Below are 18,411 nucleotides of genomic sequence, written 5' to 3' on the forward strand. Positions count from 1 at the left end.
TCTGGCCACCCTATACTATCTAGAAAATTGTGTCGAAAACACTTGGCTAATGAAATAGGTAATGTAACATGAAATCATCTTAAAATTTTGGGGAAAATCCAAAACCTCCAGAGTGTTTCATTTAAATTAAGCAATCTTGACATCTACTTCCAGTGTAACTAGCAGTGTCGCTATCTTGAAAATATATTAGATGGATTGCCCCTTATTGAGTTTAAGATACTAGAAAAACTCCATATTTTTTCTATTAGTAATTTTTTCCATTTTTGATTAATTTGTGCTGTTTCTAACGGACCAGTCTGTATAGATACGCAGTATACATCATGACATATTCAACATTCAATGCTGAATAAATTATTTTTTTTGTTTTTTTAAGGTCTTAATTCTGATAGTGGTTTAACAGCAAAACCAGCAACTTTTGAAGGAATAGATAAGTTTACTGTTGATGACACTATACTTTTTCCCATAATAGCCAATTTGAGAGTCTATAAGACTGAACATGAAATTAGAGTCATCCGATATGTTGTTGCAGTTTCTAGTTATGCTCACAGACAAGTAAGTACCTATTGACTTTAATATGCTTGTTATTATTTCATAGTTGCTGGAATCCTTCATCCTTTATCCTAGCTATTGAAGCTTGTTATAAAATATAGACACGATTTTATCTCTGATAGGAGGGATTAAACTAAGTAAATCCTAATTGAATAAATAAATTTAGGGTTATACAGTGGAACTTCTCTCACTCGAATCTCCACGGTTCAGGAAATTAACTTTGAGTTACAGAAAAATGCGCTCAATTATGTATGTTCATAAGTTCATACATATTTTATTGCAAAAAAACAGTTATCTAGCGTAGATATATAAGATATATAAAAAATATATATAAATTCTTAATTTAAAAAATCAGTAATTTTTTTTATCTATAAATCTTTTACTATATTTAACGAGTCATTTATTGCACTTGGAATATTTTCTCCGACCAAAGCAAATTTTCGTAAGGTTTGGATAGCCAAATACTCCTGGTTAAATGTGGGTATGGCAATAGTTTCAACCACGTCCCTATCATCATTCATTAACCTCGTTATTATCATCATTCCCCTCCGAGTCTAAAACAATAAAAAAATTGTTTTGTTGTTTTCCATGTTGTTAGATTTTACTTTAACTTACTTTCTGTAACGCTTTCTAAAATGTCTTGGTCTGTCGGGAATCCCATTGTTTGCAGACCATCATTAATATTAAGGTAATCTTCAAATGAAACATCGTCGCCGTTCATTGCAGTTCTATATGATGTCCAAATCTGTTTTAATTCAGACAGTAGAAGGTTATCTTCATTCTAGTCATCAGTAGTATCCTGCACTAATTGATCTTTAACAAATCCTGCTTTCCTGAGACAATTTCTGATTGTTTGCTGTTTTATATCGAGATTCCATGTTTTGTTTAGATCTCTATTGCGTCAAGTAGCGATACAGTTGTAGGAATTGGTTCTTTCATACCAGCAAAAATTCTAATTATGATTCGTTTTCTGTAGTTCTGCTTAAGAGTTTTTATAATTTCCTGGTCCATTAGCTGTAAAATAGAGGTCAGACTTGGAAGAGAATATTCTAATTTAATATTTTTTAGTATTGCTTCTACATTTTTAGGGTGTGTAGGACAATTGTCAACAAACAGTAGAACTTTCCTATTTTGGGCAACAAACATTTTATCTAGTTTTTTGAGCCACTTCTCATAAATTTCACTGGTCATCCAAGCTTTTTTGTTGTATTGACAATCCACATCAAGTGATTTTATGCCTTTAAACGCTAATGTTTTATTGGGTAAACACTTAAAAAAGACGTCCGTTTCATCTGCATTAACCTTTCAGAGAAAACATGTATTTTTGATTCACACAAGCTAACTTTGGTTTTACAGACCAACTGATATAAAGGTTCTAAACTACTTAAAAAACATTATATTAAAATACATATTTGTTCTCGTAACTATATCTATATGTATTTATGGTTAATAGTATTATATATTTCAGTAAAATTTTAACAGAATATTCCATACAAAAATATCCTCATAAAAAAACAAATAAACCCATAAAATAAAGCAAACTAAGTTACAAAAAATTAGGAACTTTTATCAAACTAAAGAAATGAAAAATTTTAATCTCAAAACATATTTTCAAAAAATAATCAGTACAACACATAAATTTTTGAGATAAAAATTCAAAAATTTACTGTTCTAATTTACTAATAAATTTGACACATCTTTCACAGATAGCAGTCAAATGCTCAAGATACACGAATTTTCTATATCTAAAACAATTGTATTTTGTTTTCCTGTTTCTTTTACTTAAACAGTAACAACATCTACCGTACATATTTATTTGATTGCTACTTTCAGATATGTTGTAGATTTCTTCGATTTGCAGTCTTAACATTTTTAGAATTCCACTATTTAGTTTTTTTCTTTATGTGATTCTCTATTAATGCATATCCAAGATTTTCTAGAAATATTCTTGTAAGTAATCTTTTCTCTACGTTGTTAGATTCATAGGTGACATTTGCATTGATACCGGCTACATTCAGTGTGCCATAAAATAACATCATTGGTCATCGATTGGTAATTCTGGGGTAGTTGTAAGACGTGCACAATTCGTCAACCATATCTAGACCACCTTTGGATTGATAATGGTCTATAATCATCTTGGGTTTACCAGTAACCTTGTCGATAGTATCATCATAATGCATTGTAGAGAGAACAAAAACATTCTTCTTCTTTCGGAGAATGAATGATACTAAAATACAAGTTTCTTGATATGCAAATATTATTGACTTTTCATGTCTATCTATTTTCATTTCTGCTGGAATTTGAGGTTTATTTTTCCTCATTATATCTATAATTGTCAACTTATGTTCTCTTAGTAATTTATGAGCCAAGTTAATAGTCGTGAAAAAGTTGTCCATTGTGATTTCGTTTTGAACCTCAAATCGGTTTGCATAGTTTTGGCACTAAAGATATATTCGATGTACCAACTTTATATGGTTTAGGTGGTTGCTGCCCCATGTACACTTCCATATTGGCAGTGTAAAACACTTTCTCATCTGCCAAGGAATATACTTTTATACCGTATTTATTCGGTTTAGATGAAATGTAGATTCTAAAACCACATCGTCTTCTAAAAACTAGCAATACTTTATCGACAGTTGTATATTGTGAAAGAGAAAAATATTTTGACAAATTGTCGTTAAATTTATCAAAATATTCTCGAATCGGAGCTAATATACCTATTTTTTGTCTCTTTGTTCTTGTGCTTTTATCGTCAAAACGACTATTCCTCAGAAAAAATTAAAACCTTTGTAGAGACATTGTTAACCTAAAAATTTCTAGTCCTAAACCGTTAGATCTAAATAGGTCCTCTGTATTTACATGATGGCTTTTCATTACTCCGGCGATATACAATAACCCAAGTAAAGCTTTGAGTTCTTCAATATCAGTAAGTTATGCTGTCCTATTTTCTACAGAATATTATTTCGATCGTATATATAAATTGGTGTAGAAGACATTTTTCTCCAGCATGTCATCTGATATAAATAAACTCCAAATTTCCCGTGGTGTTTTCTTTTCCCTAGCATCGCTTTTTGGTCCAGATAATTGCGTCACAATATTTATCGGACGGGTCCCTACATTTGGCTTATAAGCCAAATGTTTATTCCATCTAGTTCCATCCTTAGCTACAAAACAAGGCTTACGAAGTCTAACATCTGCCGCACAAAAGTATAACTCCTTTGTATCTCCATCTGATATGTCCTATTCACTATTTGAGTCCTCATCTTGCACTTCTAGGTCGTCATCCTCTAAACTGAAATTACTATCCACAGCGGCGTTTTCTGCGCCTGTAAAGACTTCATCCAAAAGCCGCTGAAGACATGCTTGTTCTCTTTTATAACTCATAATATTAAGAGTAAGAAATTTATTGCAAAAAGCTGGTTACTATTATATTTCTCACTTTACAAATAAAATTAACATCAAAGTTAACTTCGTTCTCAAAGACCAAATACAGGGTGTCCGGAAATTAAGGCACCATACTTAAACAGCGTAAATTACGTCCAAATATAACACCAAAACTTTATATAAAGATATATCGAATAAGGCTTTTTTAACGATCTATGGCTCTTTAAGGACATAACTTTGATGATGGTTATTTTGACATATTTCCAAAACGGTATGATTTTATACCTTTTAAATCTTAATTGATTGATGTGGCTGAATGGAAAATATTTCGTCAGCGGCGTGCCGCACGGGGGGCATCGGAGTTCAAAAATGCTACATTTTTTTATGTGCTCGGTTTTTTAGCTGCTGGTGCAAAATTATGAAACCACATATGTGTCCAGAAAAAAAGGTACTCTTGGTTCACATTGATAGAACGCTCCATTTTTAAACAAAATTAATTTGAACATTACATTGCATGATAAATACAAATGATGCTTAAAATGATAATTTTTAACCATATCAAAACTATTAAACAATAATAAAAAAAACAACAAGAAATTCAAATGTCACATTTTTAGAGTAAGTTTTCAAATAAGTTAACGTTTTGTTGGATACACAGTCTAGATCGTCTTTTTTATGCTCTGAGAGGCACGAAGAATTTGAAACGGATTTTCTTTTTTGAACGGTAACTTACTTAAAAACGCACTCTAAAAATGTGTCATTTAAATTTCTTGTTTTTAAGAAATATTCAAGTTATGAAAATTCGACTTACAGAGGTCACAACATAGTGAGATTCTAAAAACCAAATTTTCTATTTTCAAAATTCTATTTAGAGAATAATTCGAGTTAGGGAAGTTCCACTGTATGTGTAACAAATGTATTGCCATTTTATACATTTAATGCCACTTGAAATCCTTATAAATCTTCCCTACTGATCTTCACACTTAGCCCTGAGTTGCGTAATTTTATTATAGATTAAAATGTGTTTACAATTGGTGATTATAATGTAATCTGATTGCTGTGAAGTAAAAATGAATTTGTGAAAATAGCAGTTTATATCATACGAGTTTTAAAATATCGGAAATACCTGTAATGTTGTGTGTCCCAAACAATATTGACAAAATGATACCTTAAATTTCTTGGATAAAAATAGGCCTATTTAACTCAGTTGCCCTATATGGGAAAATGTTTTGTTTTCACACAAAAGGGCTTCAAAGTTGATTTACAAAAATACGTTTTCTAAAACAATTTTGAAAAATCTTTGAGGGTTTTAATAAAATATTTTACACTACCATATATTCAGGAATATTACAGTGATAGGGTTGTATGAAGTTTTTGCGTCTACTGGACGTTTGGAAAATTATTTAAACTCGATAATATAATTATTTTTTCTATCGACTGACTATTAACACCATTATTTAATGTTTGTAAGATCGATCACTTTAAGATTTAATTTTAATTTAAAGCTTCGTTGACATGGGTAGTGAACTACGATAGTGAATCACGCTTTCTGGGGTGTGCCTCGTGTTCATAGCATATTCGTGAAAGAAGAATCGAAACGAATCGATCGTGAATTTGGATATCAAAGGTATTAGATATTTTTTGCCCGAATCATTCGTAGAGTGGTAATCAACATGTTGGGTTACGCATAAGTGACTCCGGAACTTAAAAATTTTTGGAATATTGTAGAAATGAACCTTTCTGATGGGACTTTATAAATGAGGGATATAAAAAAAGGGGAGCTCGTACTGCAGCAAGCAGTAAAATCGCAAAAACATTAAATTTGCCAAATTTCACAGCCGCTCATATAAATAATAAATTTAAAAATTTACGGAGCTCCTACGCCTAATAGCTAAAAAAATAAGTGGAAGTACAAAAAGTGGTGCTTCTGCTGAAGATATATACATATGTATGTGCTAAAAGTTGTATGGTTTAAACAACGCCTCTTTAGATGCCTTTTTGAAACCTCATGTGAAGGCTTGAGTTACACAGTCAAATTTGGTAAGTAAAAAATAATTTTTAAGATTATAAAACATTTATTTATATTGTGGCATTACTCAACCCTTCGGCATTGTCATGACACAGCTCCTTCCGAACTGTTGGCAACATTGGTTACGTTTTAGAGATGCCGCTTTTGTGGGACCTCGACTCTGTCATCTTTCTTCTATTGGTAAAAGTTCACCATAATTTGGACCTCTTTAGTTGCCCGGAACATTCATATGATTTATATCCTCCTCGTCTACTAGGCCAGAACAAATATAGGTTTTATTGGTTTTCCTTAGCCAGTTATGTAAGGAGCAGCATGCCATAACAATTTTGTCCATCTTCTCTGGCTTAAGGTCGACGGGCTTATCGAATATTTGAAATTTGATGACGAGGATATCGAAAGCATTTTCCGAAGTTCGTCGCGCTCTTGACAAACGATAATCAAAAATCCTTTCTTTTGTTAATCCACGTTTACAATACGACTTTAAAAGATAAGATTTTAAAGGAAATGCATCGTCCCCAACTATCATTGCACCGTTTGAAATATTTAATATATATATTTTTTCAAAGCATTGAACAAAGTGCAATTGGCGAAAACGCTTTCGTCTGAAAATCGTTCTTTGGCTCCTACATTGATATATGTAAAGCGATAGTTATGGTTCACTAAAGCGTGTAAAACTATCCTATGATCTTTTCTACAATTAAAGTAACCAGATCCCCTTCTTGAAAGTGCTTTTATTGCGATGTGTTTACCATCGATGGCTCCCATACAAGACGGAAAATTCCATTTATTTTTAAATCCCGTTTCTATATGATTCCACTTTTGATCTATACTTGGAATCTGTAAAATATATGTAACTAATTTAATACGCGATGCAACAGTTATTTACAAATAATTTATTTACACTGCAATGCATTACAAGAAGCCTTTATTGAAATTAGCGTAAAGGGCGCTGAAACGAAAAATCTACAAAGTAACATTCACTTTTAAAGAAGGGATACAGTGACGGAACTTGGACCTTCAACAGAGCAATCTGGATATTCTATTTAGCAAGAAAAACAATCTATTGAATTTCTTCTCGCTTTACACGAGTAGTGTCTGAAACTAATATAAATAATATAATAAACTAATTGTAAATCCAGATCTTCTCTAGATCTGTGCTCAGAAACTCCATCAAAAAGACTTTTACTGAATAATCGGATAGTACAAAAGAAGTGACATGTCGAAAATAAAACACCCGAGGTAATAATGGCTGCAATGAAAAAATTAAACAATATTTCCGAGAGAGTGACATATAAAGAAGACAACTTTGATCATTTTGGAACGTATATCGCATCTCTTTTGCAGAGTTTGCCTATACAAAAAGTTTTAAAATTGCAGCAAGAAATTATTACCAGTGTACTAAATGCCAACATGTCAGGTTCCAATCTATTGCCATACACAAATCGACTATCAGTAGATGCTGATGTCTTTTCTCTCCTTTCTATCACTCAGGATTCATGAATTAGTGAGCTGCCTACTGCAATGGACAGTTACTCAGAAACTAAATAACTTAGTGTATTTTTGTATTTATGTGTTTTCATGCAGTTATATGTAAATTGAATAGAGCCTGTCATGTTAATATGTTGCTCATATATTATTGACATTATTAACTTTAGTTTCGCTATTATTTGTTGCTTACTTTGATAAATCCCTCTAACGAAGTTTTTATTGCGTCTAGAATTTCTGGATATTTGTAAAAATTTGATAAATTTTGAAGTTTTAAAAAATAATCCCAAACTTTTGAAATTATCACATGTTACTAGATACCGCAATGTTAACATTAACTTCCTTTTTGCTTGAATAGCTTTTCACATGTTAGTATCTTTCTTTTGCATCTTTGGAGACACTTGTTCCAACAAAAATCGGAATTCATCTTCCGACGTGGGAAGCAAGTTCTTAAAATCATCAAAGTATTGTCCTTGTAGTTCTTTGGTAATAAATTGCGTAGCTCTCCCTTTGCAATCCACTTCCCACCCATCATCTGCGCTGTCTTCTATTTTTTTGAATCTTTCCAATAGCACCATGGTATGATAAAAGATAATGTCCTAAGATCTGGCACATCACTGCACTAGTTTCTGGTACAGTCTTGGAGAAAGCTATGCTCACGAATGACGAAATTCACGACCCGTATCAACTATTTGCGATTCGTGAATTACATATTTGCTTATTTAACGGATGGTAATTTGATACTTTCGTGCTTCACGAAAGAATCATTCACAATCGTGGTTCACTACCTTTATCAACGCGGCAATCAACAAACACTACTTAATGTTTGTACGACACAATAAAACAATTACAATTAAAATTTTCATCATCTGTCATTCTATTTCACGTCGTGATTCTGTATAATTTTCATTGGGATTGAATTTTCAAAATAGGAAAATCTCGTATTTGGAGCAATACTCCCATCTAAGGCGGGCTGTGTTCACAAGTCACTGCCAAACTTTTCTTTCTATTTCTTTCTAATATATTTCGACCAAAAGCAAGCCATACAAGTGCAAAATTTCGTAAATTCTAAAGCTTTTTACAATTCCCCTATTCGACCAGTTTCAACCGTTAGTAATAGACTGGTTAGCAGTAATTCCCCCAGATCCCTCGAGCATTCGAAATTCATAGTAATTAATTGATAACTGCGACATGTAGACTTCCATGACAGAACGAAATTTGGGTTTTAATTTTTACTGCGGCACTCATCTCTGTCCCTCTTCATCGGATTAGCTGTATGCAGACACCACGTGAAAGCTCAAATATTTCTCTTTCGAATAAGTCCACATGTATGTCAACTTTTACTTCAAAATCGGATCCAGGAATATGTAAAGAACTTCGGCTATTACTAGTTTCAATAGACTCCATCAATCTGTTTAAAAGACACCACCTTAGACATGATTTTTTTCTACTTCTAAAAAAAGAGAAAAAAATAGAAATAAAAAAATCAAAAAGAATTATCCGATTGCGAATCAAATCCAGTGTCACCACCTCGGAAATAGACACTGGAGTCATTGAGCTAACGTTGCCGCCAATCACTTTCATAATGGCCAACTAGGTATGGTTTTGATGTTTTGCTGAATGTTTAGTTTCCAAATTAACATTTTTTGCTATGTTGGACGTAACTTAATTTATCTTAACCTAACAATGTAACCTAATTATCTATTATAATATAAATATATGTTTACCGCACGCAGATTGCAGTTGTCAGCCATCGAATGTGGTAAATACACTTTCAAATGTGTTGGTATATTTTGTTTTCTATGAGCTCATTTATGTTAATTTTATTGTTTTCTATAAATACAATTAAATATTAGGGTATAGTTAAATGTTTAACGTTCACGTGTGTGCAAATTTTTAAAAAAATATTAATAAACTCGTACGGTAAAGTCCTACTCTTAGCTTGCAAATACGTGTGGTAAAGCCTCTACCACACTCTTGCAAGGAAAAAAATGCACCGTATGCTCGTATGTATAAAATAATTTATTTCGTAGGTAATGAAATTTGTAAAACCTGGAAAGTATGAGTTTGAAGGAGAAGCAAAATTCTTAGCGGAATGTTATGAAAAAGGTGGTATTGAAGCCAACTGGAAACCACAAATATAATTATATTTTTGGACTATCTCTAGGTGGTTGCCGACACGTGTCCTACACCTGCATTTGTGGGTCTGGAGTTAATGGAGCCATACTCCATTACGGTCATGCTGGTGCCCCTAACAATACTTGTATTAAAGACGGCGATATTTGTCTGTTTGATATGGGAGCTAATTATTTTGGATATGCCGCTGATATTACTTGCACTTTTCCAGGTAATTTAAATATAATGAAAAATATAGACTTATATATTAAGGTTTGTTTATAAGTTAAGGTCTACACACACGTACGGCATTTGGTGAATTCCGAATAGCAAACATGCAGCGAAATATTTATGTTGATCTTTCGGAATTTTTTTCTATAAATGCTGAGATACGTTAATTTTATTTTTACGGGGGACAACTTTTGCGATAAAATTCACTTCCAGATTGTTTCACTCGTTTGAGCTGTGATTATAATTTCTAAAATATTAATAGAGATGATAGAGCAAGTGATACCTCATTTGAAAGACCTTGCTTCCCTAAATTCAACGTAATAATTAAAAAAATATTAAAAAGCTTATCATATCATTTGAAAATGATTCAAACTAGAAGTTTCAAAAACGTATTGCACTAATTCTGATAAGAACTAGTTTCGATTCTCATTTTTTTTAAACAACTCTTCTGATTGTTAATTTAAGAAAACAAAGAATCAGTACTATGGATTCTAAACTGATGAATAAAGTTTATTTAATTAATGAGATGTTCAAAATGTTCATCACCAGCTTCTTTACAATAGTACAAGTTTTATTCAAAAACAAAATCCTAGCATCTTGGAGCACATGTGGAGTTATCAGACGGCAATCTTCAGTAATACGTCATTGCAGATCTTTCAGAGAGTCTAGTTCTGTTACATAGAATTTGCTTTTGAAATGCCTTCATAGATAGAAATCTAATAGATTTAAATCTGAAGATCCAGCTGGCCACTCTATAGCATTTCTTTACCCAACCCATTGCGCTGGAAAATATCTGCCCAAAAACTCCTTAACATGTTATGCATAATGCAATGAAGTTTCATTTTGGTGAAACACTAATTGGTTTCCTCAATAGCGATCATAATGTTCAACAATGTCAACAAGTAAAGGGTAAACAATATCCTCCAATAACTTCAAATACGTTTCCCCTGTCAGATTGCCATTAACTCATTAGCGCCCAGTGATCTATATATAGATCGCAGAAAATAAACAACTTTTATGGCATAAATTTGTTAATGAAAACAATTTTTATTGGGATATAGGGTTTGCTTATGCAGGTGCTTAAGAATGCAGCGAGAACTGCATTCGTACGATGGTCTTCAGTTGAGTATTTACTGAAATTCGAAGATAGATTATTGTATCGTGTCCATTCGAAATTTTATTTTTCCGTAAAATTTTAAAATCTTTGAAAGTGCTTTAAAATTTATCAGTTGTGTATGATATATGTGAGCATTCCTCGCTTATGTTAAGACCATCAAGTAATACCATGTGAGAATGACATGGGGGTTAGCCGTAAATTACTTCTAAGATAAGCGTGAGAAAACGATAGAGGGTTGTTTATGAATTCCTTAACATAGGCGAGAGAAAAATTGATGATGGGTCAGGGAATCGTGGGAAAAGGCCTGGAATGTGGCTTATCAATGCTCTTAAAAAAAGGAGAGGGGTGCTCTCGGGGGTGGATAAGGCATGTGTATCGGGGACTCGGTTTTGGATTCTTGACAAGTAAAGAAGTACCTCAAAACTTGCTTTTGTTTTATTTTTTTTCTTTCAATAACGATACCGAAATCTTACATCAGAAGTGGGATAAAATCCTAATCAGTGCCATAGTCGTGTCCTAATCAGTGCCTTAATTGTGTGCGAATAAGTGCTTTGGTCGTGCTTCAATAGCGCCGAGTAGTTACACGGAAGTTTTTTTTTCCCTTCTTCTTCAAAATCGCGAGTGTGACTAAACTGGAACATGGAGGCTTTGGTCCAAGTCCTAGCTGGAACTCTCCAACAAATGAGGGAAAACGCAGCGCAACCGAACTCTTCAAGGAATGTAGTCACCTCGATCCAAATACCACTCTTCAATCCAACAAGTGACGACTTGGGGGCAGCGAGATGGGTAACCGAGATCGAAAAGCTCCGAGAAACCTTCCATTGGACCGATTTCGAGACTCTATCACGGGCGGCTAGTGGATTGATGGGCGACGCCAAAGAATGGTTCAACGCTTGGCAGCCTTCCGAGAAAACTTGGGAAAACTTCAAGGCGGAACTGTCGGACCTATACCCGCCGAAAAACAACTTGAGTGAGCGGTTTCGCCAGGCCAGCAAATACACCAGCAACGACGCTAAAGAGTACTGTGAGTATGCTAGAAAGAAAATTTCCTTACTTAAGGCCTTGAACTTTAATTTATCGGAGTCTCAGTTGGTAGAACTCGTAATGGGTGACGTTAGAGACGCAACGGTACGAACCGCAATGTTTAATAGTGGAGTCACCACTGTGGCTGCGTTGTTATCTCTCTTAAATAATTTCAAAATGATAGATAATAATAGACAAGCCACCCCTATTCGAACAAAACGCCAATATCCATTCGGGAAAGATGATGGCCCTAAATTATGCTATCTTTGTGACAGTCCAGGACACTTAGTACGAAACTGCCCCAATTCGGGAAAGGAACCTGGACTGGATACAAGGCCTGCCCGCGTAACTTGTAGTTTTTGCCGCAAACAGGGTCATGACGAATCGAAATGCTTCAAAAAAAAAACAAGCGAACAAGGAAATCTGATAATAAAATAGCAAAGATTCATTTCTTCACTGTCAAATTAAATAATGAGTTTTGTACAAAGTTTTCAATTCGGGGCGATACTGTTTCAAAAGCATTTAGATAGGACGACAAGAGTAGTTTCGTATTTTTCCAAGCGTACCACAGATACAGAAAGCCCATATCATTCATACGAATTGGAAACTCTAGCAGTGTATACAGCCGTTAAACACTTTAGGGTATATTTGCTAGGCATAAACTTCAAGCTAGTGACCGATTGTAACGCCTTAAAATTAACCCAAAACAAAAAGGACTTGGTCCCGAGAGTCGCGCGCTGGTGGCTGTACTTACAATCATTTAACTTTACGATCGAATATCGGAAAGGCAAATATATTCAGCACGTAGACTACTTAAGTCGAAATCCGATAGAGAAACCCCGCGCGTTGCAAATAAATATCATTACAACCGATAACTGGCTAAAAATCAGTCAAAAAAAAGACCCAGTTACACGAGAAATTAAATCCAAATTAGAAGAAGGGAAATTAACGCATGAATATTTTTGTCAAAAAGATATTTTGTTCCGAAAAATCAACCCGGGACAAAACCCCCCTATCTATCGTGCTTATGTCCCGAAAGGCAGCCGATTTGGTCTGTTAAAGTTATTTCATGACGAACAGAACCACATCGGAATAGATAAAACATTTGCAATGATAAATCATTACTTCTGGTTCCCCAGAATGGCCCGATTTGTCAGGAAATACTGTAATCATTGCTTAACGTGCATAGCGAGTAAAAAACATACTGGCCCAAAACAAGGAACCCTACATCCCATCAAAAAGGTACCAATTCCGTTTCACACCTTACACGCCGATTGTGTCGGTCCTTTTCCCGAAACTAAGGAAGGATTTAAACATCTTTTAATCTTAATAGATTCCTTTACTAAATTTGTTTTTTTGATTCCCATAAAAACCCTAACGGGAACAGAAACCTGTGATAAATTAAGAATTTATTTGAACATCTTAGGAAACACAAAAAGACTAATTTCCGACCGCGGGACAAATTTTACCGACAAATTAGTTACAAAATATCTATCAGACCTAAATATTGAGCAGCACTGCGTAGCCAAAAGCGCCCCTAGAGGTAATGGCCAAGTCGAGAGGTATGTTTCTACGGTACTAGATTTGTTGAGAACAACAATCAAAGATAAGTCAGAATGGACGAGTAGCGCGGAAAAGTTACAGGGTACACTAAACACAACGGTTCAAAAAACTACAGGATTCGCACCTATTTATCTTCTAACGGGTCGACACCTAGCCAGCCAAAACATTGAGTCTCTAACGTCTGCTATTCCTCGCACCATAACTGATACTCTAGAAAAAGATCGCCTACTAGCACACGAACGTACCCTTGGGCATGGAGAGTACATGAAATCTAAATATGATAAAACGCATAGAATTAACAAAAACTTTAATGTAGGAGATATCGTTTTCCATCCATCGGGAAACTCTCACTTGGCAAAACTGGACAGAAGGTACGACGGTCCTTTTGAAATCACAAAACTCGTTCCGAATGATCGAGTGGAACTGCTAAACTTAATAACAAATCGCAAAAGGATAGTCGCAACTGATATGTTACGAATATGGCCTGGAGAGTTCCAGATGGAAGATGACTAGTTATTTACTTATTGTTATAGTTATTAGGCTCGTGTGAGCATTGACCAATTCAAAAAATATATTAAAAAAAAAAAAAAAAAAAAAAAAAAAAAAAAAAAATTGTTGATGTTGGAAGCCGTAACGCTTCGCATCTTAGAGCTTGATGTTGGAAGCCGTAACGCTTCGCATCTTAGAGCTTGATGTTGGAAGCCGTAACGCTTCGCATCTTAGAGCTTGATGTTGGAAGCCGTAACGCTTCGCATCTTAGAGCTTGATGTTGGAAGCCGTAACGCTTCGCATCTTAGAGCTTGATGTTGGAAGCCGTAACGCTTCGCATCTTAGAGCTTGATGTTGGAAGCCGTAACGCTTCGCATCTTAGAGCTTGATGTTGGAAGCCGTAACGCTTCGCATCTTAGAATTTGATGTTGGAAGCCGTAACGCTTCGCATCTTAAAGCTTGATGTTGGAAGCCGTAACGCTTCGCATTTTAGAGCTTGATGTTGGAAGCCGCAGCGCTTCGCACAAAAAAAAAAAAAAAAAATTTGTTGATGTTGGAAGCCGTAACGCTTCACACCTTGAAAATTCTTTTATTGTTAAAAACTTAGACTTAATTTATTAAGTATGTTTTTGTCGAAAACTTAGATTTAATTCATTGAGTATGTTTTTGTTAAAACTTAGATTTAGTTCATCGAGTATATTTTTGTTAAGACTTAGATTAATTCATTAAGTATGCTTTATTTGTCAATAATTGTTAGAGGCAAATTCGAGAGCGAATTTAGTGTCAGAATTGGCCGTGTGAGCATTCCTCGCTTATGTTAAGACCATCAAGTAATACCATGTGAGAATGACATGGGGGTTAGCCGTAAATTACTTCTAAGATAAGCGTGAGAAAACGATAGAGGGTTGTTTATGAATTCCTTAACATAGGCGAGAGAAAAATTGATGATGGGTCAGGGAATCGTGGGAAAAGGCCTGGAATGTGGCTTATCAATGCTCTTAAAAAAAGGAGAGGGGTGCTCTCGGGGGTGGATAAGGCATGTGTATCGGGGACTCGGTTTTGGATTCTTGACAAGTAAAGAAGTACCTCAAAACTTGCTTTTGTTTTATTTTTTTTCTTTCAATAACGATACCGAAATCTTACATATACATACTAACATACCATGTAAGTACTAGTGACGAATTATATATTTTTTTCTAATTGTGGAATTCTATCGAAAAGCTAGCGATCTATAAATAGATCGCTGGGACTAGACGTGCTAAATCGTGTTTCCGGGAAAACTTAGTCATGAGCAGAAAGAAATTTTTGACGTTGGAGGAAGCAGCAGATTATATGTTTTCCGAAGACATACAGGCAGATTTAGTTGCTTTACCTCCGGAAGTTGATGAATTGACAGACGAGGAAAATTTTGATGACAACGAATTGGGTCATCCTATTATAACTGATATTGCGGGAAGCATTGAAGTGGCTTCTCCTGAAAATATTGATGACAAATTTGATGAGGATGATTATTTACCCTTATCTACATTTAAACAATTAGAGCCTTCGGCGATCCCTTGTTCCGCTAAGAAGAGGAAGCAGGAAATAAAAGTAGATTGGAAGAAAGTTCATCCATCTTATGAGGAGACATTATATGCTGCTTCAACAATGCAAAGGGTGGAGAACTTGAAGAGAAAATTAGAAAATTTTACTCCAGTCCAAATGTTTGAATGTTTTTTCGATGCGAGTGTTTTCAATTTGATTGAAAAAGAAACCGTAAATTATGCCAGGAATCAAAAAAATAAACACGACTTTTCTATAGATACTGATGATATCAAAATATTTATCGGCTTTCTGATCTTTTCCGGTTATCACAACCAAGTGAAAGGGATTACTGGTCAGAAGAAGAAGGTTTGGGAATATCAATAGTAAAAAGTGCATTTAGCAGAAACACCTATCAGGCCATCAAATCGTTTTTTCACTTGGTAGATAATTCACTTGCTAATGAAAATAAACGAGATAAAAGTTTCAAAGTTCATCCCCTTATTGATTTAGTGAACAAAAATTTCAAACAGTTTGGAATTTTCAATAAAAATTTATCGATAGATGAGATGATTGTTAGATACTACGGACATCACTCGCTAAAACAATTTATAAAGGCTAAGCCCATAAGGTTTGGCTATAAATTATAGGCTATGTGTGGCGATGATGGTTACTGCTTCAATTTTTATCTGTATTGTGGCAAGGAGGACCCTTCAAGTTTCTACGAAGATCCTCTTGGTTCAAGGGTGGTTACTAAGATGGCAGAATGTATCGAAGATCCTACTAGCCTACTAAATTATTTCGAAAATGGTTTGGAATAGGTATAGGTAACCCTAATACAGTTCGATAGAGAATTACATTTTCTACTTAATACTGCTTAAAGTTATAGTTTCCGTTCCATTAAAAAAAAAAAGACTTTTGCAACTTCAAAAATGTAAATGTTAGGAGCTGAATTTTGGACACCCTGTATAATACTAAGCCATAAAACTAGTGAAAGTGTGAACCTAAGACTATGTATTGACATTCTGCAAAATATGGTGATTATGTCTTTAATAACTGCGGAGATATGCAATTTTAAAATTGGTCATTACAGAGGCACGTTTTTAATTCAAAGTCAAATATCTCAAAAACGGTAAGAACTAAGTATAGGACATTATTCAGAAAATGTACCTAAAATATTACGTAGAATCTAAAAATAAAATAATATACTGGGGGTTCCATTTGAAATAAGCAAGTTACAGCTATTTCCGGTTAAATCGAAAGTGACAGCAAGTTGAAAATATTTTAAAAAATAGTATATGTCGAACTTAACTTAACTCCAAATTTTCAAATTTGTATCACTTTTAGATCCTAGTAAACTTCTAATGAACGGTTTGGGTGAATAACCCTGTATAGATCACCTTTTTTTAAAAAAACCGCTGAAAAAAAAAGATAAATTTCAAGATGAGTTTTCAAATATGATGCTAAAAGACTAATTCGTGAAGAAAGCAGGACATTTTTTCACGACAAAATAATTTGGGCGCTAATGGGTTAAGAAAAACTAGTTCAACAAAATGGTCCCTAAAATTACCTGCTCATATGTTCAATTTCTGAGGAATTTGAGTGTGGACTTCGTGTAAAATTCGTAGATTATTATCTACCCAATAGCAACAATATGTGTGCCAGTGAAATTACGAAAAGAGCATATTCGTTCGAAAAGCAGATATTGGAAAAATAATTTCCGTAGCTGCTATTCATGTAGTCATATTCAGGCATATTCGGTTCACAAAATTTCAGCTGCCGATCAAAATCGTCTTTCAATTGCTGGGCTAGATAACTTTTGTAAAGGTGAAATTTATGATGTGTCAATTTTTGTTGAATACTTATTCTACCGATGTTAGTAACAGTATTAAATTTTCTCGTACTTAAAGTTGGGTCTGCAGTAATTTGTATCAAAATTTAAATATCAGTAGCCTCATTTCTGACTGGAAATTCACGTTTAGGATTCCTTTTTTTTTATAAACTACTGATCCAGTTTGTCGGAACTTTGCAAGTAGCTCTAAAATGTATTTTTTACCAACATGTCTGTTCGGATGTCGTTTGTTGCACAAATATATGGTTGCTACACTTATGGTTTTTGAAATAAAGAGTAATTATTTCAACTCTTTCCTCTATTGACCCGTTGTAAAATAAGTTAATTTTCTGAAGTACTTTATTCAGTTTAAAATTAATTGATATAGTTTAATTTTATTTCTAACGTTTGACTATTTGTTATTATTATTGTTTTATAAAAAATGAGAATCGCAACTAGTTCTTATCAAAATTAGTGAAATGCGTTTTTGCAACTTCAAGTGTGAATTATTTTGAAATGACATAATCAATTTTTTTTTAATTATTGCACTGAATTCAGGGAAGCAGGGCCTTTCAAATGCGGTATCACTTACTTTATCATCTATATTAGCATTTTAGGGGTTTTAATACAGTGTAAAGGAGTGAAACAATGTGAAAGTGAATTTTATCGCTAGTTACTTTTAAAAATAAAATTAACATGTCTTAGAGCTTATGGAAAAAAGTTCCTGGGCACAAACTTTTTTATTTCATTTTCAATAGGCCACTCTGTATACAAGATGTCCTACTGGAAATTGCCATTAGACGTTTTGGAAAAATTATGAATAGCAAAGATCTGGAAATTTATAGATTTAGTAAGAACCTTGGGGTGACCTCATCTAAAATATTTTCAATAAGGTCGCACTTCCGGTTCTACGGGAAGTCAAGGCTTTTTTTAAATAGACCACACTATATATTATTATATTTTTGAATTCTACATTAAATTTTAATTGCATATATCTTAAAAAATCTTAATTCTAAAAAAGCTAACGTATTAATAAACTGGTATTAAAATTGAAGGTAGTATCTAAAAATGCAA

The 18,411-nt window shown here is 33.9% G+C and overlaps 1 protein-coding gene and 1 pseudogene across 1 annotated transcript in view; one reads left to right on the plus strand and one right to left on the minus strand.

The window, feature by feature from the left end:
* Positions 1–18,411, plus strand: part of Dip-C (dipeptidase C) — a 32,037-nt gene that overhangs the window by 7,831 nt on the left and 5,795 nt on the right. Inside the window, exons 4-6 of the mRNA XM_066403832.1 lie at positions 374–552; positions 9,481–9,556; positions 9,615–9,794. Coding sequence (XP_066259929.1) covers positions 374–552; positions 9,481–9,556; positions 9,615–9,794 — 435 coding nt within the window. The remainder of the gene's footprint in view (positions 1–373; positions 553–9,480; positions 9,557–9,614; positions 9,795–18,411) is intronic.
* Positions 918–2,419, minus strand: LOC136417901 (tigger transposable element-derived protein 4-like; annotated as a pseudogene).

This window comes from Euwallacea similis, chromosome 31 (assembly GCF_039881205.1).
Source record: "Euwallacea similis isolate ESF13 chromosome 31, ESF131.1, whole genome shotgun sequence".
NCBI lineage: Eukaryota > Metazoa > Arthropoda > Insecta > Coleoptera > Curculionidae > Euwallacea > Euwallacea similis.